A 22,262-nucleotide genomic window follows, 5' to 3' on the forward strand; every position below is an offset into this window, starting at 1 on the left:
GTGCTGCGGGTGCGGCCCTAAAAAGACAAAAATAAATAAATAAATAAATATTAAATACTATTTGCAGATGAAACAAATGCTCCCAAAAGGGTTTTAATAAAATATATAGCCAAACCTGGCTGACTCTAAGTCCCTTTTCACCTCATCCCTAAAAACTGCATTTGACATTAAATGAAGTTTATAATGACATGGTTGAAGGAAAACCATTATAATTCAGATGGAACCTTTTATGATAATATCAAGTTCCACATTCCCTCAGTTTACTAGTATATAATTTACTAGTATTATGAAAATTAAATCTACTTTTACAAAGATCAAAACATATTGATAAACTAGTTCTCTTCTTTTACATAGAAACTTAGGGAGTTTCCGTCGTGGCGCAGCGGAAATGAATCTGACTAGGAACCATGAGGTTTCGGGTTGGATCCCTGGCCCTGCTCAGTGGGTTAAGGATCTGGTGTTGCCGTGAGCTGTGGTGTAGGTCGTAGACGCGGCTCGGATCTGGCATTACTGTGGCTGTGGCCTAGGCCAGCAGAAACAGCTCCGACTGGACCCTTAGCCTGGGAACCTACATATGCCATGGTTGCGGCCCTAGAAAAGACAAAAGACAAAAAAATAAACAAATAAATAGAAACTTAGGAGAGAAATTTAATTCACTATGTGTATATTATTCTATATTCTCACAAGCAAAAGAGGAGCTAAGTAAATAAAATACATGTGCTTCACATTTATTAACTAAAATGTTTATTTTTCTTTAATCAAGAATGCAAAAATAATTGTCTTAAAAAGCATTCAGTAGAGACACCTAAACTTTTTCCTAAGACACATAAAGAAATATTTTATAAAGCAGTTGATTTATTCAAAGTTTTGCTACTGAAAGAGGTATTTTTGAGAAAACTAATTATGAATGCATAAATCAAGGCAGACCCAGAAAGGGTCTGGATTTTAAACAAAGTCTCTCTCCATCAAAATGATTTGCTTTAATGGCAGATCCACATTCAGAGTGGAAAAATATGCACACAAAAAAATGGGTTCATAAGTATCATTTTGGAGAATGTCCCAAGGGGCAGAGCTAGGATGATTTCAGTGCTATCACTCTACCATCATCATATGAAAACTATATGACAAAATGAAAATAAGAATACAAATTAATATGCTGTTAAAACATTTCAGGATTTTGATTATTTCTAATTACCAAAACATAAGTTTGTTTCTCCAAAGAAATATCACTTAACTTTTACAATAAAATATCACCTATTTTACCACTGTTCTTCATGAGTTGTGGGAAAACATAACTAGGGAAGATGCCTGTTCTACCCATATACCTGCCCTAGTACCCACACTGCGACCTGTTGTCTTTTATTAAAATATTTCATAACACTTCATTACACTTACTAGTTTACATTTTAGCTGCCAAACTAGAATGCAAGTACCTTGAGGGATTTATTTGTATTTATACTCTGAGCACCTACTTAGTACCTAGTATACAACAGGTATTCAGATTTTTATTAACTGAATACAAAAAGAAATGGATAACCCTAAGTAGTAAGAAAGCTAATCCTAACTTATTAGATGAGACATAATAGGATGAAAGATATTTATGCCAGTTCTCAGATTTATGTTGCCAGAGAAACAAATCTACTCGTAGGAAAAGAGAAACGCAATTAAAAAGTGTGGTTAGGAGTGTGGCTCTGGAGAATGACTACCTCAGATTAAATTTCTGTTTCCATCATTTACTAGCTGTGTAATCTTGCTGAGTAATTTAATATCTCTAAGCTTCAGTTCTCTCATATGTAAGATAAAGAAGACATCATATGTATTCTTTTTTTTTCTGCTGTACAGCACATACGTATACTTATGGTTGCACAAATTAAACAAGAAAATAAAATGTGCTTTTAGACCCAGTGTATGCTAAGACCAAATGTAAACTGTGTTATTATTGTCATATGTATCATTTTTTCTATTTTTAAGGTTTCCTCAAAAATGGAGTAAAATAGTTCCTGCCAGGAATTTACTTCAAGGTGTGGTGTAACTAAGAAACTAGTGTTACTGGTAAAAGCCAAATTAAGATTCAGGGCAGGAATAGATACAAAAAATAGTGCTTTACAAAGAGAAGCAGTCTCTGGATGATTAGAACCAAAAGCTGAAAAGGAAACAAAAGCCCATTTGAGATATCATCTCATAAAGAGAAGAACCCAAGATAACCTGTATGAAGAATGTTTCCTTTTTCCTCTAAATATTTACTTCTGTTCCAATGTAGATAAGACTGGAAACATTCAAACAGAAACCAAGAACTGGAAAGAAACAAAGCCATCTTAGGGATACAGGGATGCAACACCTTATCTGCACAGCTGTAGATTATAGATATTCTTGAGGTTCGAAAGTTGATTTTATCTAAAGATGGACAATTTTCTTGGAGAAATTCAATAATGATTATAGATGGAGGAATACTGTATGGCAGGGAAAACTCCATGCAAAACAATACATTAGAAAAAGAACACTTACTTACTGAGAAACATTCCAACAGCACAGCCAGGTTATCAATTAAATACTAAAAATTTAATACTCAAAGAGAGATCAAAAGCTAAGTATTTTCCAAAGTAAATCAAAATACCTCCCAAGGAATTAAAAAGTCAACTTGCAAAGACAGAACATTAATTCAGCATGTGACTAGGTTAATTCCTCAATGAAAATTATTTAGTTTTAATACCCAGTGCCAACTGTTAAAAGTTTATTAGATTCCTTGTATCTATAGGGCTATATTTCACCATAAAAAATTCAGTTACTTATAATGAGACTCACCTGATGGCAATGATAGAACAGAATGGAAAGAAGAATCTAATTCTGATACATGTTCTCTTAATATTTGAGACTTTGAATTGTGTTCACAGTTACTCCAAATTGAAGCTGATTGTAGGCAAGACATTTGTGTAGTATTTAAGAATCTTGTTTCTTTTGAAGGCAAAGTCTGCAAGGAAAAAAAAAAGACTTCATTTTTGTTGAAAACGGAATCAGAGAGCATCTAACAGCTAGAGCACAGTATCTGATTGACATCAGCAAGAAGTTCTAGATTACTAAGTCACCCCGGAGACAGTGCTTTACAATGACCTAGAGTTAAGTGATAGATGTTTTTGAGAGCTATGAATGTGACGAAATTTGACTAGCCTCTTCTCAAGTTTTTCAAATTAAAGAGGAATGTCTATAAAAATGGGTCTTTATCCCATCTTACGAAATCATAAAAAAGAGAAATGAGTTTGAACAACTTTTGGTCAAAAGAAAATTATTGCACTTCAGATTAGTGAGAAATGTAAGCGATGGTGAGCAGGTGCTATGCCAGTATTAAAAATTGTTCAGGAGTTCCTGTTGTGGCTCAGCAGTTAACAAACCCAACTAGTATCCATGAGAACGCAGCGGGTTTGATCCCTGGCCTCGTTCAGTGGGTGAAGGATCTGGAGTTGCCATGAGTTGTGGTGTAGGTTGCAGACTCAGCTTGGATCCCATGTGGCTGTGGCTGTGGTGTAGGCCGGTGGCTACTGCTCCAATTTGACCCCTAGCCTAGGAACTTCCATACGCCATGGGTGCAGCCCTAAAAAGACAAAAAAAAAAAAAAAAAAAAAAAAAGGATTGTGTATACAGTTGACCCTTGAACAACACAGCTTGGAACTGTGAGGATCCACTTATGTGCAGATCATGGGAACAATTCATGGCCTCAGAAGTTGAAACACAGACAGGGAGGAGGGCCAACTTACTTTACTGTAAAATTATACAGAAATTTTTGACTGTGTGGTAGTTGACCCCCCCAACCCCTAACTTGTTCAAAGGTCAACTGTACTGTTTCTTTCCCCTTACAACCTGTTCTTTTCTTTTTCTTGCTTTTTAGTGCTGCACTGCAGTATAAGGATGTTCCTGAGCTAGGGGTTGAATGGGAGCTGCAGCTTCCGGCCTATGCCACAGACACAGCAAAGAGGGATCCAAGCCACATCCATGACCTATGCCACAGCTTGCACCAATGCCAGACCCTTAACCCACTGAGGGAGGCCAGGAATCAAATCCGCATCCTCATGGATACTAGTTGGGTCTTAACATGTTGAGCCACAATGAGAACTCCCGACCTGTTACAACCAGTGAGTGACACTAGGGTCTGTCTTAAATTATAATGCCAGATGATATCTACACTGGAATAACACTGAAGTGGTACAAAGTACTTCACATATTTATGTTAAGTAAATTGAATTTAAAATAAAAGGTTAGGAGTTCCCGTCGTGGCGCAGTGGTTAACGAATCCGACTAGGAACCATGAGGTTGTGGGTTCGATCCCTGCCCTTGCTCAGTGGGTTAAGGATCCCGCATTGGCGTGAGCTGTGGTGTAGGTCGCAGACGTGGCTCGGATCCTGTGTTGCTGTGGCACTGGCGTAGGCTGGCAGCTACAGCTCCGATTCAACCCCTAGCCTGGGAACCTCCATATGCCACGAGGGAGCGGCCCAAGAAATGGCAAAAAGACAAAAAATAAATAAATAAATAAATGTTTAAAAATAAATAAATAAATAAAATAAAAGGTTAACAATATACGTATAAAACATGCAATATGTTACGTGAGTTTGAGTTTCTTAAGATCTCAATCCAGAAATCTCCAGAAAACCATGTTGCTAAATCAAAAATGTTATGTTGCTATGTTTTAAAAAATATGTAAGATTTTAAAATTATTATTAAATATTATTAATTTTTTTTTCTGGTTATAAAATTGGTATACAACTAATGAAAAAAAATCTATAAAATAGGAGATCCTGCCATGGCGCAGTGGAAATGAATCCAACTAGGAACTATGAGGTTGCAGGTTCAATCCCTGGTCACGCTCAGTGGGCTAATGATCTGGCGTTGCTGTGAGCTGTGGTGTAGGTCTAAGACACGGCTTGGATCTGGTGTTGCTGTGGCTGTGGTATAGGCTGGTAGCTGTAGCTCTGATTGGACCCCTAGCCTGGGAACTTCCATATGCTGCTGGTGTGGCCATAAAAGGAAAAAAAAAAAAAAACTATAAAATAAATATTTTAAAAAGTAAGAGTTCACATGTATTCCCTTCATCATACTTATCTCTACTTACTACAAAACATTAGGACTCGGAGTTCCCCTTGTGGCTCAGCAGTAACAAATCTGAGTAGTATCCAAGAGGACATGGGTTGGATCCCTGGCCTTGCTCAGCGGGTTAAAATATCAGACATGGACATGAGCTGTGATGTAGGTCGCTGACATGGTTCTGATCCCATGTTGCTGTGGCTGTGGCACAGGCCAGCAGCTACAGTGCCAACTGACCCTTAGCCCAGGAACTTCTACATGCCCTGGGTACAGTCCTAAAAAGACAAAAAAAAAAAAATTAGGAGTCACTTTTTAATGGAACTGATTAAAATGTTTATACTAACTGAGACCTTTAGATGCTATTTTTTAAAAATTTAAAAATTTACATTAAGTTTGTCAGCTTTCTTGAGTTTGAGTCTCCTGGCTAACTGGTATTTTCTGTTTCCACAGCACCTTGGGCATAGCCATCTCTACCAGAGTATTCAACTAGAATTACCCTGGACAGTAAGCTCCTTGAAGGCTGTTACGATTTGTTCAATCCCATATTCCTGGAAGCTGACACAGTTCCTGACATATGGTAGAAACTTGAATGCTAACCAAATTAATTTTATCTCATCTGCTTTTTAAAAAATTTAAGGAAACAGAACTTTCCAAATACACGTATTTCATTGGAGAGAAACAGTCCCTATTAATATATGCTAAAATTTATCATGTAATGACTTCTGTTTACATTCCACTGGCTAAGACTTAAGTTAGCTAGTTATTCCTAGCTGCAAGAAAGGGTAAGAAATGCAGTCATTATTCTGGGTAGTCAAGAAACTGATGATTTTTTATAAAAAGTTATAACATGTGGATAATTGATTATAAGAAGTAACTCATTTCCAAGGCTTATTCTTTTTTTTTTTTTTTTCTTTTTTTGTTTTTCAGGGCTGCACCCACAACACATGGAGGTTCCCAGGCTAGGGGTCAAGTCGGAGCTATTGCTGCCTGCCTACACCATAGCCACAGCAATGCTGGATCTGAGCCGTGTCTGCGACCTGTACCACAGCTGGTGGCAACGCCAGATTTTTAACCCACTGAACGAGGCCAGGGATTGAACCTGCGTCCTCATGGATATTAGTCGGTTACCACTGAGCCACAATAGGAACTTCCTCCAAGGTTTATTCTAATAATGTTATTTGTATATACTACGGCAGTTGCTATTTCTTACCTTTATAAGATGCACTGGTACTTTTGACTCACCCTAGAATTACTTGTTCATTTATGATGTAGTTCAAAAAGATATAAGGAACAATTATTTAAAATTACAAAGGAAAAAATGTGCTAACCTCCCTTTTTCCATGTATGGCTAGAACACTATATAAAAGGTGATAAAATCTGAATATTTACCATATAATTAGTTTTCTCTTGCAATTTTTCCAAATCCAGGAAACCCATTAGCCAATTTGAAACTATCCTAAATAATTATGGAGACAAGTGAGGGGCATCTAGGAAAAGGCCTTTTTTTCCCTTGCAGAGAAAGTGAAGCCCAGGAGGCTGAAAAGGAATGGATGGAGAAATAAGAGAAAAACCTGGAGATTCTTGCCAATAAAAATTCAAATGTCTAGAGGGTGTGATCAACAATAGCATATGGTGCATTAGATTCAAGCTAAGCCTGAAAAGTATCCACCACATGCTTTAACTTTAATAATGAAACATTTCAAATATACAAGTGTATAATTTATAAGGCATAAAATAATATTTAAAGAACACCTATACTCACCATCCTACTTTAAGCAACAGAACAATACCAATACTGTTAATGACTTCTCTTCCTATCCGGCCCCTCATGAGCCTGTGCCAGAGATTGTTTTTCCCTCCCAATATCTATCCTCTCCTCATCCTCATTTTCAGCTGAGCACATTTCTCAAGCTTTCTTATACCTAAAAATTACTAAATTCTAGCCAGAAGGCCACGAAGTGAAGTTATGTGTGCAACCTTTAGGGACAGACCTTAAGGAGGCCACTTAACCCTCCATTCTTCCACGCGTGATGGTGAGCCACCATAATCTCATGGGCAAGGTAATGCCCCAAAGTTCAAACAAAAAGGCATGAGGAGCCTGGTTCCTAAATAACCCTGTAGAGCATGGTTGTTATGCCCACAATATTTTCAATCTGTTACAAGACAAGCAATAAACTTTTATCTTACTTATATCACTATTTGGGATTTCTGTCAAATTAAGCTAAACCTATACTTTAAGTAATATGCCTCCTTAATCATATTTTTCTCTCACATTTCCAGGACTGCTATCCTGCATTTTAATTTTAGCATTTCCTTGTTTTTTCTTTATAGTTTTGCCACAAATATATATAATCAAATAAAATTTACTATTTAAATCTATATGCTTTAAAATGTATATACACAGAATAATGCTAGATGTATTTCCTTGCTTCATTACTCAACATTATGTGTATGTAATTAATCATTCTACTGTATATAAATATCTAGATGGTTTCTAGTGTTTTTCTGTTATCATCAATGCTAGTATGAATTGTATTTGTTTCCTGGCACATGGATGAAAGATATTCTCTAGAGTACACTTTTAGAAATGGAATTGCTAGGTTATACAAATGCATACACACATTCAACTTCACTAGGTAATATACTATATTACCAAGTAGCTGTAACTAACTTACACTCCAACAGAGCAGATCTGTTGTTACTGCTTCAGATCCATGCCAACGAGGGTATTGTCAGACTTCTTATTTTTGCCAATCTTAGTGGATACAAATATTATGTCATGGTTGAAATTTGTATTGCTCTGTTTACTGCTTAAGTTGACCACCTTTTCATATCTATAACAGGCCAGTCAATTTTCATTCTTTTGGGGAATGAATACATGTTTTGAAAACTTTTCTATTGGGATGTCTTTTTTTTCTTTTTTTAAGCAATTTTTAAAGTTCTCTTTAAATACTCTTGAAAGTTACAAATCCTTTTGTAGGGTCTATAAATTGCTTTCTGTCTGAGTTTCTCTTTTCATTGTGTGTCTTTTAATCAACAGACATTCTTAACTTAAATGTTTCTTTTATATGTAGTCTTCCCTTCTTTTTATCTTTTTTTTTTTTTTTTTTGTCTTTTTAGGTCCGCACCCTTGGCACATGGCGGTTCCTAGACTAGGGGGTCCAATAGGAGCAGTAGCCTCCAGGCTACACCACAGCAATGCCAGATCCGAGCTGCCTCTGTGACCTGCACCACCGCTCACAGCAACCCCAGATCCTTAACCCACTGAATGAGGCCAGGGATCAAAACCGAGTCCTCATGGATGCTAGTCAAGTTTGCTAACTGCTGACTCATGATGGGAACTCCTTTTTTTTTTTTTTTTTCTTTTACTTCTTTTTATCTTGATGAGGAAACCCTACCCTTAAGTCATAAAGTTATTCTTCCACTTTTTTTTCTGTGGCAATGCCAGATCCTTTACCTCACTGTGTGGATCAGGGATTGCACCTGTGTCTTGGTGCTACAGAGATGCCACTGATCCCATTGCTGCAGAGCAGAAGCTCACAGGTTTTTATTTAAAATTGTGTGTGTGTGTGTGTGTGTGTGAAAGGTAGGGATCCAATCTCATTTTCCCCCATATGGGTCACCAATTGACATAACCAATTGACATAACACCTTTAATTGAACAGTTAGTTCATCCTCTCCCAATCAATCTGCATTGCTGCCTATTATACACATCACATTCCATACATGTTTATCAGGGATCTCAAAGGTTGTACCACTTGTGTCTGCGTTAATAATCAATACCCTAATAATTACGACTTTTTAGTAAACCTTGACATGTGATAGTGCAAGTTTCTTTACCTTATTCCTCAGAGGTGCCTTGGCTATAACTCTTGGCTTTCACTCCTTTGTATATATATTTCTTATTGAAGTACAGTTGATTTAAAATATTATGTAAGTTTTAGGTATACAACCTAGTGATTCACAGTTTTTAAAGGCTGTATACCATCTTCTATATAGTTTTAAAAAAGCTTTATTTCCACCAAAAACCTATATAATTTTGTTTAATAATAAATCAACTGGAAGATTTTTGAGATTTAAAATTTTTGGTATCATGATTAAAGCTCATCCAATCCATGAATATGTCTTATCTCTTCACTTATTTAGGCCATCTTTATTTTCTTTCAGAGTTCCCACTATGGCACAGCGGGTTAATGATCTGGCTTATCTCTGAAGAGGTGCCAATTTGATCCCTAGGCCAGATTAGCTGTGGAAGCTCTGGCTGGGATTCGATCCCTGGCCAGGGGAACTTCCATATGCCAAGGGCAGCAGAAAAAGAAAAAGAAAAAAAAAGGATGGGAGTTCCCATTGTAGCTCAGCAGGTTAAGAACCCAACATGGTATCTATGAAGATGGGGGTTCAATCCCTGGTCTCACTCAGTGGGTTAAGGATCTGGCATTGCCATAAACTGTGGCATAGGTTGCAGATGAGGCTTAGATCTTGTGTTGCTGTATCTGTGGCCAGCAGCTGCAGCTCTGATTCAGCCCCTAGCCTGGGAACTTCCATATGCCACAGGTGTGGCCCTAAAATGCATTAAAAAAAAAAAAGTACTAATTTAAAAAATTTCTTCTCTTAAAGTCTTCGCATATTTTGTTAGATGTATTGTAACATTCATCATTTCAAGTAAAAGGAAATTAAAAATATGAGTGACATATATTGAATATATAAGAAAGTGCTAAACTTTCTTATTCTAATACTGTTTCTTTTAGTTTCCTACTAACCAAGCATATTACCTACAAATAATGAGTTTAGTTTCTCCTATTCAATCCTAAAACCTTTATTATCATTTATAAGATTCCAATCATGATATATGGAGTGACTAATTCAAAATGAATAGAATTGATCAAAGGAGATTTTTTTTTTTTGTTCTCCTTTATAAAGGAAATACTTTTCATTTTTCAGGATTAAGAAAGATGTGGATTAAGAATGACTGTAGGGTTTCTTATTGTGGCTCAGCAGGTTACAAAACTAACTAGTATTCATGAGGATATGGGCTCAATCCCTAGCCTCACTCGGTCGGTTAAGGATCCAGAGTTGCTGTGGCTGTGGTGTAGGCCGGCAGCTGCAGTGCCAATTCAATGCCTTGCCTGGGAACTTTCATATGCCACAGGTGCGCCATAAAAAGAAAAAAAAATAATTGTAGAATTTTTTTGTATAGTCTTTACCAGGATATATTCCTACTTTGCTAAAAGTATTTTTTAAATATATTAATGTTGAACTTAATCAGAATTTTTGTGAACATATTGAAATGACTACATAGCTTTTCTTCTTTAACCTAATCATGTGGTTATTACATTAACAGATTTTTAAATGTCAAAGCAAATTTGGATTATTCTTTTTTTTTTTTTTTTTTTTTTTTTTTTTTGCCATTTCTTGGGCCACTCCCACGGCATATGGAGGTTCCCAGGCTAGGGGTTGAATCGGAGCTGTAGCCGCCAGACTATGCCACAGCCACAGCAACTCGGGATCCGAGCCGTGTCTGCAACCTACACCACAGCTCACGGCAACGCTGGATCCTTAACCCACTGAGCAAGGGCAGGGATCAAACCCGCAACCTCATGGTTCCTCGTCAGATTCGTTAACCACTGTGCTACGACGGGAACTCGTGGATTATTCTTAAGGAAGCTTGCTAGAAGGTTACCAATTTCTATTCAAAGAATCAGCAACTGAATATTTTCTATATTGTATATTATTATTCCTTTTACCATTTTCCTGAAAACAATGGGATGTTAGAAAACTTTAACTTCATTTACTCTCCTCTTTGTTATTGTCATTAAGGCATTTTAATTCTATATACACTTAAAAACTCTATATCACTATTATTATTTTTACTGTCATCATTTATATTACCCATTTACATTTATCCTTTCCAATGTTCTTAGCTCCTTCCTATAATTGTTTCCATCTGGCTTTTCCTTTTGCCATCATTATAGTATAGATTTGCTGGCAATAAAGTCTCTCCATTTTTATTTACCTGAAATCTTTGTATAGCATCATTTTTGCAGGATTATTTTTGTGGATATAGAACTCTAGGTTGGCTTTTTTTTCTTTCAGCATTTGAAGGATATTTTCATTTTCTTCTGGTTTCCACAGTACTACTGAGTAATTAAGTCTTAGTGTTGTCCTCATTTGAAGGTAATGTCTCTTTTATCCTGACTGCTTTTAATATTTTCTCTGTGTCTTCACTTTTTAGCAGGCTTGCTATAATATGCCTTGATATAATTTCTATGGGTTTGTTCTTTTCCAGGTTCGCAGAACTTCTTACATCTATGGCTTGATGTGCTGTTTTAGTTTAGGAAGTACTGTCATTATCTGTTCAAATGTTACTTTTGTCCTATTCTCTTACCTTCCTAGAGTTCGATAGCATATATGGTTAATTTTTTTTTCACTGATTCTCAGTTCTCTGTTTTTGTATTTTTTATCGTTTAATCTCTGTGCTTCTATTTGAGTATTTTATATTAAAAGGCTTTTAGTTTATTGTTTATGTTCCATCAAATCTGTAGTTAAATAATTTCACTGCAGTGATTCTCAGGGAATCCAACATGTGACAGAAATAAATACTGACATTTTCAAACTTGTGATAGAAAAAGATTAAGCTACAGCTAAATGAGCTATTTTATTAAGAAATCAGTTTTGAAATTAGAAAAGGCAATTTCATTTCTGTCCATGAAGAAATAAACAAATGGAAAGTAATTAAACTTAAAAGCTTTTGTGCGGCAAAGGAAACCATCACCAAAATTAAAAGACAACCTATAGTGAATGGGTGAAAATATTTGCAAATAATACAACTCGTAAAGGGTTAATATCCAAAATCTATAAACAACTCACATAACTCAAAAGCGAAAAAACAACCCAATCAAAAAATGGGAAGAGGCCTTAAACAGACATCTTTCCAAAGAAAACATGCAGTCAATAGGCACAAGAAAAAAAAAATCACTCATCATCAGAGAAATGCAAATCAAAACCACAATGAGATGTCACCTCACACCTGTCAAAATGCCTATCATCAAAAATATACAAATAACAAAGGTTGGCGAAATGTGGACAAAAGAGAACTCTCATATGCTGTTGCCAGGAATGTAAATTGGTATAGCCCTAGGGAAAACAATATAGAGGTTCTTCAAAAAACTAAAAAAAGAACTATCATGTGATCCAGCAATTCTACTGCTGGGCACCTATCCAAAGAAAATGAAAACACTAATTTGAAAGGATACATACACCTCTGTATTAACAGTAGCATTATTTACAATAGGCAACATATGGAAGCACCTAAATGCTCATCAATAGCTGAATGGATAAAGAAGATGTGGGGTGTGGGTGTGGGTGTGTGTGGTGTGGGTGTGTGTGTGTGTGTGTGTGCGCGCATATGATGAAATAGAAAAAAAAAGAATGAGGAGTTCCTATTGTGGCTCATGAGGACTCAGGTTCGATTCCTGGCCTTGCTCAGTGGGTTAAGGATATGGCATTGGCACAAACTATGTGGTGCAGGTCGCAGGCATGGCTTGGATCCCGCATTGCTGTGGCTGTGGCTTAGGCCAGCAGCTACAGCTCTGATCTGACCCCTAGCCTTGGAACCTCTATATGCCATGGGTGCAGCCCTAAAAAGACAAAAAAAAAAAAAAAAAAGAATGAAATTGCCATTTTCAACAACATGGATGGACCTAGAGAGTATTATGCTTAGTGAAATAAGTCAGAGAAAGACAAATATCACATATATAAAGAATCTTAAAAAAGCAAAAAACAAAATGAATGTATAATAAAATAAAGGGGGAGGGGGAGGGAGTGGCATGGATGGGGAACTTGGGGTTAATAGATGCAGGCTATTGCCTTTGGAATGGATTAGCAATGAGATCCTTCTGTGGAGCACTGGGAACTCTGTCTAGTCACTTATGACGGAGCATGATAATGTGAGAAAAAAGAATATATACATGTATGTGTAACTGGGTCACCATGCTGTACAGTAGAAAAAAAAACAATGTATTGGGGAAATAAAAATAAATAAATAAAATAAAATAGAAACAGATTCACAGATATAGAGACCAAACTAGTGGTCACCGGTAGAGAGAGAGAAGGAAGTATCAGTAAGACAGGGGTAAGGGATTAAGACACAAATCACTGTGTAGAATAAATAAGCAACAGGATATACTTTATAGCATAGGAAAATATAGTAATTATTTTATAATAATTTTACATGGACTATTAATCCATATTGAATCACCATGTTGTACACCTGAAACTAATGTGGATAATTATTACAAATCAACTACACTCCAATTTAAAAAAAAGTACAGCTATAGGACTTGTATCAAACACTTGTCTTCAGAACTTGGACAACAGGCTGCGTAGGATTTATCCCTGAGAGAAGTAAAACAAAAGGTATGATCATATAGAGCTATCAGCTTTTTTCCGCACAGGGTGGGGGCCCAAGTAGAATATTAAAGTCTAGATGACTTAAAGAGACAGATGATAAAGTTTGAGGAGAAAAAGATGGCTACAATTTCTAGGAGATTGCCATTTAAGGAAGCCATACAGAGGAAGGGCTACAGAAATTCACATGGGGTACATTTCAATCTTCTGTCAAATAACAATTTACACATTCATAGAGTGAAACAACAAAGGCCAGTTTAAGGACAATTAATTTCAACTGAAGAAAAGAACAAACAACGAAATGGTAGATTTAAGCCTAACTATATTATAATCACATTAAGTATAAATGGTCTAAATACTTCAGTTATAAGTCAGAAAACTTCAGTTATAAGTCAGAAACTTTAAGAATAGATTAAAAGGCAAAACCTAAATATATATTGTCGACAACCACTTTAAATATAAAATCATAGATGTTATAAGTGAAAGAATGAAAGCAGATATGCCACCTAAGCATTAGTGATTAAATTGCTGGAGTAGCTATATCAGTATCAGTGAAAGTAGATATGGGAATAGGGACAAATACAATAATAAAAGGGTCAAATTATAGGAGTATACAAAAAAAACCCAAAAACTAAACACTAATGCAGGTACTAACAAACTTCAAAATATATGAAGCAAAAACTGGAATAAGTAAAAAGAGAAATAAACAAATACACACTTAGAGGTGGAGATGTGAACACAATTAGGGTGGAAATCAGTAAGGATATAAGTCTTTACCAGTATTATCAATCAAATGAACCTAGTAAACATTTATATAGAAAATGTGCCAACACCCCCGCCCAAAAAAAAACCCAGGAAAATGTACGCTTTTCAAGCATGCATCTAAATAGAATATATGATGGGCCATAAAAGAAATATCTATAAATTAAAAGGACTGAAATCATACAAAGTATGTTTGTAATCACAATTGAATTAAATTAGAAGTCACAAAGAGATATCTGGAAAATCTAATAATATTTGGAAATTAAACATAATTCTAAATAATCCAGAGTCAGAGTTCCTGTTGCGGTTCAGCAGGTTACAAACCTGACTAGTAGCCATGAGGATGCGGGTTCAGTCCTTGGCCCTGCTCAGTGGGTTAGGGATCTGGCATTGTCATGAGCTGTGGTGTAGGTTGCAGACAAAGGCTCGGATCTGGTGTTGCTGTGGCTGAGGCACAGGCCAGCAGCTACAGCTCCGATTCAACCCTTAGCCTGGGAACTTCCGTATGCCGCAGGTGAGACCCTTAAAAAAAAAATCCAGAGTCAAAGAGGAAACCACATGAGAAATTGGAAAGTATTTTGAACTAAAAAAATATACTAAAATTTGTGGCATGTTAAAGCAGGGCTCAGAAGGAAAATTATAGCTTTATATAGTTAGAAAAGAATAAAAATCAATTTTTAGTTTTCACCTTAAGAAGTTAGAGAAAGAGAGGGAGGCAAATTAAATCCAAAGTAAGCACCATTTACTTAGGATACCACCACACACTCAGTAGAAGAGCTAAAATTAAAAGAACTGAAAATATTGTGCTTTATATAACAAGAAAGGGAACAATTGGAGTTCTCATACATTTCTGGTAGTAATGTAAAACGTTTCCATCCAAAAAAAATGACACAAACATTGTGTATTTATAGCAGCTATATTCACAATAGCCAAAAGCAGAAACCACCCAAATGTCTAAGAGTTCATGGATGGATAAAAAATTGTGACACAGTCACAGAAGGGAACACTGTTATGTTTTACATCCCCTTTTAATCCTCCTTCCCCACTATTATTTCCTTTCCTTCCCATTGTAATGTATTTGACCTAGATCTTTTATTTTTTTTGGATGCATTACTTGTAATTTTTATTATCTTTTTATTTTTTTAGGTCTGCACCTACAACTTCCCAGGCAAGGGGTTAAATCGAAGCTGGAGCTGGAACTGCTGGCCTGTGTTACAGCCACAGCAATGCTGGATCCGAGCCGCATCTGTGACCTTTGTGTAGCATGCAGCAACGCAGATCCTTAACCCAAGGAGGGAGACCCAGGATCAAACCTGCATTCTCATGGGTACTAGTTGGGTTCTTAACCCGCTGATCCACAAGGGGAACTCCGCTCCTTGTAATTTTAATACTTAAGTTTATAGAAATGGTATTGTGCCAGGGATCTTACTCTGGATCCATTTGTCTAAACCTGTGCCACCATTCCTGTAAATTAGTACCTAATAGTCCTACTGCCTCTCCACTCCCACCCCATTCTTTTTTTGAAGTATACTTAGATATTCATGGATATACACTTATGAATCTTATTACATTTCAAAAAATGCAGCTAAAATCAACTGCAATTACCTTTTTTTTCCCCCACTGTACAGCAAGGGGATCAAGTTATCCTTACATGTATACATTACAATTACATTTTTTCCCCACCCTTTGTTCTGTTGCAATTACCTTTAATTCGGGAAGGTTGAATGTCTCCCACTTATTAAGATATTTTATATCCTGTAATAAGAAGTTCAGCATTCTTGTTATATTCTAGATTAATTCTTAGATAACTGACAGTCTGCTTTTCAGAATGTACCTTTGTAGGAACTCAAATTTATTTTAATTCTTGCTCAGTGCTCAATGGTATCTTAAACTGAAAACACCACGTCTTTTTTAAACTATGGGAAATGTTCATGTATATTTTTTTCTATGCCCTGAGAAATTTCTCAGACTTTATATTCTAACTCCTGTATGAAAATTTAATTCCAGCAAATTTGTTTATAATTTCTAAAGGTACTTTTTTTTTTCTACAATTGCTTCTTTATTACAACAGGCTATTCTTGAAGATGTTTTTTGAATGATCTATTTTCACCAAGGTTAGCTACTCTTTCTGCCCCTTTTTCTCATGCTGTTTCTCCCCCTATGTTTAATGATTTGGATATACTGGAGTGCTTCACCTCTAGATCTTTGTATGGGTTTTTACTTCCTCCTTACTTCAGTCAAATCTCTATATTCAAATGTCAATTACATCAGAAAGACCTTCTGAGAACATTCTCTCTAAAAGAGACTCTCTTCTACCCCCAGAATTCTCTATCTTACTTTAGTTCTATTGTTTTTTTCCAAAGTACATCATGAGTTAGTATTTATATTTTCTCTCTTCCTAAACTGAATTATAAGCTCTAAGCTCCATAAAGGCAGGAACACTTCTATCACATTCATTGTGTTATCCTTAATGCCTAGGTACTGTGTAGCACATGACAGATACTTAGCACATTTTAAATAAAAGAAGGAGTGAGGGAAGAAAGGAAAGTAGGAAGAACATATTTATTAAGTGGATTTTTTTTTCATCTTTTTTTTTTTTTTTTTTTTTTTGTCTTTTTAGGGCTGCACCTGTGGCATATGGAGACTAGAGGTCCAATCAGACTAGAGGTCCAATCAGAGCTGTGGCTGCTGATCTATGCCAGAACCACAGCAACGCCAGATTTGAGCCACATCTGCAACCTATACCACAGCTCATGGAAACACTGGATCCCTGACCCACAGAGCGAGGCCAAGGATTGAACCCACAACCTCATGGTTCCTGGTCGGTTTGTTCCCACTGCACCACGACAGGAACTCCAAGTGGATTATTTTAAATAGTTGTATATATCTTTGCTATTGTACATCAAAGTCTACTTCCCCAATGGAACTCCTTCCTGAATGCAAAGACCTAAAGAAGTTCCTTAACTTAGAGGACTTCTGTATTCTCTAACTTGCTTTCATCTTCAGCAGACTCTAAATACTGTTGTTTTAGGCCAGGATGAAAGGGAAGCATGGGAGCATTCTAAGAACTGTAGCCATTTAAATGCAATGAGTATGGGAGTTCCCACTGTAGCACAGCAGAAATGAACCCAACTAGTATCCATGAGGATGTGGGTTCAATCCCTGGCCTCACTCAGTGAGTTAAGGATCTGGTATTGCCATGAGCTGTGGTGTAGGTTGCAGACGTGGCTTGGATCTGGCATTGCTGTACCTTTGGCCGGCAGCTGTAGCTCGGATTCAACCCCTAGCCTGGGAACTTCCATATACTGCGGGTATGGCCCTAAAAAGCTAAATAAATAAATAAATAAATGCAGTGAGTATGACACTTTTATTAGGTAACAAAGTTTACTTGGAACTCTGAAGGAAAGATCACTGTTAAATTTATTTGGTTATAGGGTGAAATATCCTTTGATTATAGATAATCTACATTTTTTAAAAATCTCTGGTATAAATAAATAATTAAATAAGAAAATACTGAAGAATTATTTTATGATTCAGAGTGAGGAACAACTTTTGCAAATCTGATTCAAAATCCAGAAGCCATAATAAAAAGACTGATAAATTCACCAAATAAAAATTTTAAACTTGCTGCGTGGGAAAAACAAAAACAAAAACAAAATAAACAAACAAAAAATTAAGCAAAGTCAAAAGGCCAAAGCAAACTGGAAAAAGAGTAAGCAAATAATAACAAAGAGCAAATTTCCCTAACATGTATAGGTATATATATGAGAAAAATATGTAATAAAAATATATATTAAGAGCTCCTACAAATCAATAAAAACGCAACACACTTAACAGAAAAATAGGCAAACGATGTATCAATCATTACACAAAAAGAAAATAAAAATGACTCAAACCTATGCAAAGTCAATCAGTCCAACTCATATCAAGATAAATGTAAATTGCAACTACACCATGTTTTCTACCTATTAAATTATCCCCCCACCAAAAAAGTCCAAAATTTTAACATTTTATTGTGTTATAAAGATATAGGGAGAGAGGCATTCATACATTGCTAATGGGAATGTAAACTGGTTCAACTACACACGGAGGGAAATTTGGCAAAAAAAAAAAAAAAAAAAGGAACGGGGAAGAAAGCAAACAAGAAAATTACACTTACAAATGTATATACTCTTTGTTCCAGCAATTCAACTTCCAAGAATCTTTCCAATAGGTATACTTAACAAATATGTGAGCTGAACTTCCTCAATATGATAATGAACATATATGAAAAACTCACAGCAAACATCACACCCAATAATAAAAGACTGAAAGCTTTTTCCCTAAGATAAGGAACAAGATAAGAATGTCTTTGTCTTCTTCACCTTCACTACTACTTTTCAGTATTGTACCAGAAGTTCTAGCCAGAGCATTAGGCAAAAGAAAAAGAAGAGAGACGGAAAAAGAAAAGAAAGGAAGGAAGGAAAGAAGAAAGGAAGGAACGAACGAACGAACAAATAAATGAAGGAAGAGAGGGAAGGGGGAAAGAAAATTCCAGTATACCTAGTTTCAATGTGGTTCACATTATTGTATTTCACAGACACTGATGTTTTTTTCTTTTTTTTACTTTTTAAATATTGAATGTTTGTGGCAACACTGCATCAAGCAAGTCTATCAATGCCATTTTTCTAACAGCATTGTTTATTTCATTTGTGCCACATTTTGGTGATTCTTGCAATATTTCACACTTTTTCATTATTATTTATTTATTGTGGTGATCTGTGATTAGTGATCTTTGATGCTACTACTACAACTTGCTGAAGGATCAGGTGATGGTTATAATTTTTAGCATTGGTGTTTTTTAATTAAGGTATGTGCATTGTTTTTCTAGACACCATGCTTTTGCACACTAAATAGACTATAGTATAAACATAACTTTTATATGTACTGGGAAACCAAAAAAAAAAATGTAAGACTCATTTTATTGCTATATTTGCTTTAATGCAGTGAATGGTCTGAGTATGTCTGAGCTATTATTTATTTTCTTGCTATATTTTAGCACATGGTCCTTAGATGTTGCTTCAGACTGGCTTCTGTGTCATTTCATTTACAATAGCACCACAAGAACAAAATACATATAAATAAATCTAAATAAGGAGGTGAAAAACTTGTACAGTGAAAGTTGCATGACACTGCTGAAGGAATTTGAAGAGGACATAAATAAATGAAAAGACAGTTCATGTGGAAGGGCTAGAAGATTTGGAGGTCAATTCTTCCCACAGAATAGGAAAGCCAATCTTCAAATTCATATGGAATTGAAAGGGGTCCTAAACGGCCAAAGCAATCTTGAAAAAGAAAACAAAGTTGTAGGACTCACGGTTCTTGATTTCAAAACTTACTACAAATCTACAGTAACCAAAACATTGTGGTAATGGTTACAGATAGATATATAGACTAATGGAACAGAATTGAGAGTCTAGAGATAAATCTGTACCTAAATGTCCAACTGATTTTTGACAGGGGTGCCAGGACCATTCAGTAGGGAACAAAGTCTCATCAACAAATGATGTGAGGACCGGAGCTCAACTTCTCTCCTAAAAACAACAAAGTTACAACCAAATGCTGAGCAATATTCAACCAAATGGAATGGAAACTCTTGAAAAGATATCCTACTCCAAAAGACAAGAGGAGGCCAGATCAAGAAATAGGAGAAGCGATTACATGACATAAGCAACCCCATATCTCCCGGGTGGGAAGCCACACAGACTGGAAAGTAACTATCACAGAGACTCACCTACAAGAGTGAGCGTTCTGAGCCACACGTCAGGTCTCAATGCCTGGGGATCTAGCATTGGGAGAAAGAGCCACCAGAGCATATGGCATTGAAGGCCAGTGGGGCTTGGGTGCAGGAGCTCCACAGGACTGGGGGAAATGGAGATCCCATTCTTAAACAGCGCACACAGACTTTCATGTGCACTGGGTCCCAGGGCAAAGCAAAGTCTCCAAGGGAATCTGGATCAAATCTGACTGCAGTTGTTGGAGGATCTCCTGGGAAAACAGGGGGTGAATGTGGCTTGTTGTAGGAGAAGGGTGGGAATATTCATAAGTGTGCATTTCTCTAGAGGTGGCAATTTTGGGAAAATCTGGCCCCACCCATAAGCCCTGAGAAGCCCCAGGCCAAACAATTCAGGTGGGATCACAGCCCCACCCATCAGTAAACAGGCTGCCTAAAGATCCCCGAGGCACACAGCTGCCTCTAATCTCACCCAGAGACAAAGCCACATGCACTAGAGGGACAGGAATCAGCTCCACCTACCAGTGGGCATGCATCAGTCCCTCCCATCAAGAAGCCTACAGCAAGGCCCCATACCAACTTCAGCCGCAAGGGGGTAGATGCCAGAAGTAAGAGAGGCTACAACTCTATCATCTGTCAAAAGGTCACCACACCAAAAACCTATAAAAATGAAAAGACAGACAACTATAACTCAGATGAGGGAGAAAGAAAAAACCCCAGAAAAACAGCTAGGTGATCAGGAAATTCTCAGCCTCCAAGAAAAAGAGACTGTTGATGCTGAAGATGATGCAAGACATTGGAAATAAACTGGAGGCAAAGATGGATAACTTACAGGAAACACTGACCAAAGAGATACAAGATATAAAACTTAAACAAGAAAAGATGCAAAATACAATAACTGAAATAAAAAATTCACTAGAAGTAGCTAACAGCAGAATACAGGAGGCAGAAGAACGAATAAGTGAGGTGGAGGACAGATTAGTGGAAATCACAGATTCAGAATAGAAAAGAGAAAAAAGATTGAAAACAAATGATGGGAGTTTCAGAGAACTCTGGGACACTGTTAAACACACCAACATCCATATTATAGGGGTGCCAAAAGGAGGAGAGAAGGGGACAGAAAAAATATTCGAAGAGATAATAGCTGAAAACTTCCCTATATATAGACTCTTATATCAAAACTTCAGATAACTACAAACCAAAAATCTACAACTGATACACAAACAAATAAGAAAAATCAACTCAATACAACACTAAAGACAGTCATCAAAACGAAGAGGAGAGAACAAGAGAAGAAAGGAAGAAAAAAGAGCAACAAAAACAAATCCAAAGCAATTAATAAAATGGCAATAAGAACATACATATTAATAATTACCTTAAATGTTAAAGGACTAAACGCCCCAACCAAAAGACATAGACTGGCTGAATGGATACAAAAACAAGACCCATATATATGCTGTCTTCAAGAGGCCCACTTCAATTCTAGGGACACAACAAATTGAGAGGATGGAAGAAAATATTCCAAGCAAATGGAAATCGAAAGCTGGAGTAGCAATACTCATATCAGACAAAATAGACCTTAAAATGAAGAATATTTTAAGAGACAAGAAGGACACTACATAATGATCAAAGGAGTGATCAAAGAGAAGATGTTACAATTTTAAATATCTATGCAACCAACATAGGATCACCACAGTATTTAAGGCAACTGCTAACAACCTTAAAAGGACAAATCGACAATGACACAATAAAACTGGGGGACTTTAACACCTCACTTACTGCAATGGACAGATCAACCAGACAGAAAATCAATAAGGAAACACAGGCCCTGAATGATGCATTAAACCAGATGAACTTAATAGATATTATAGGACATTCCATCCAAAAGCAATAGAATACACATTCTTCTCAAGAGCACACGGAATGTTCTCTAAGATTGATCACATCCTTGGCTACAAAGCAAGCCTTGGTAACTTTAAGAAAACTGAAATCATATCAAGCATCTTCTCCGACGACAACACTATACAACTGGAAATCAACACCAAGAAAAAAACTGCAAAAAACACAAACACGTGGAGACTAAACAACATGCTACTAAACAACCAATGAATCACTGAAGAAATCAAAGAGGAAATTACAAAATACCTGGAAGCAAATGACAACAAAGATGCAACAATCCAAAACCTATGGGATGCAGCAAAAGCCGTTCCAAGACGAAAGTTTATAGCAATACAAGCCCACCTCAGGAAAC

General features: G+C 36.5%; 1 protein-coding gene across 1 annotated transcript in view; it reads right to left on the reverse strand.

Annotated features, from left to right (window-relative positions):
* The window catches only part of KANSL1L (KAT8 regulatory NSL complex subunit 1 like), a 161,100-nt gene that overhangs the window by 22,763 nt on the left and 116,075 nt on the right, over nucleotides 1-22,262 (reverse strand). The window contains 1 exon segment of the mRNA XM_005672154.3: nucleotides 2,803-2,968. Coding sequence (XP_005672211.2) covers nucleotides 2,803-2,968 — 166 coding nt within the window.

The sequence above is a fragment of the Sus scrofa genome, chromosome 15 (genome assembly GCF_000003025.6).
Source record: "Sus scrofa isolate TJ Tabasco breed Duroc chromosome 15, Sscrofa11.1, whole genome shotgun sequence".
In the NCBI taxonomy this organism is placed as follows: Eukaryota; Metazoa; Chordata; class Mammalia; order Artiodactyla; family Suidae; genus Sus; species Sus scrofa.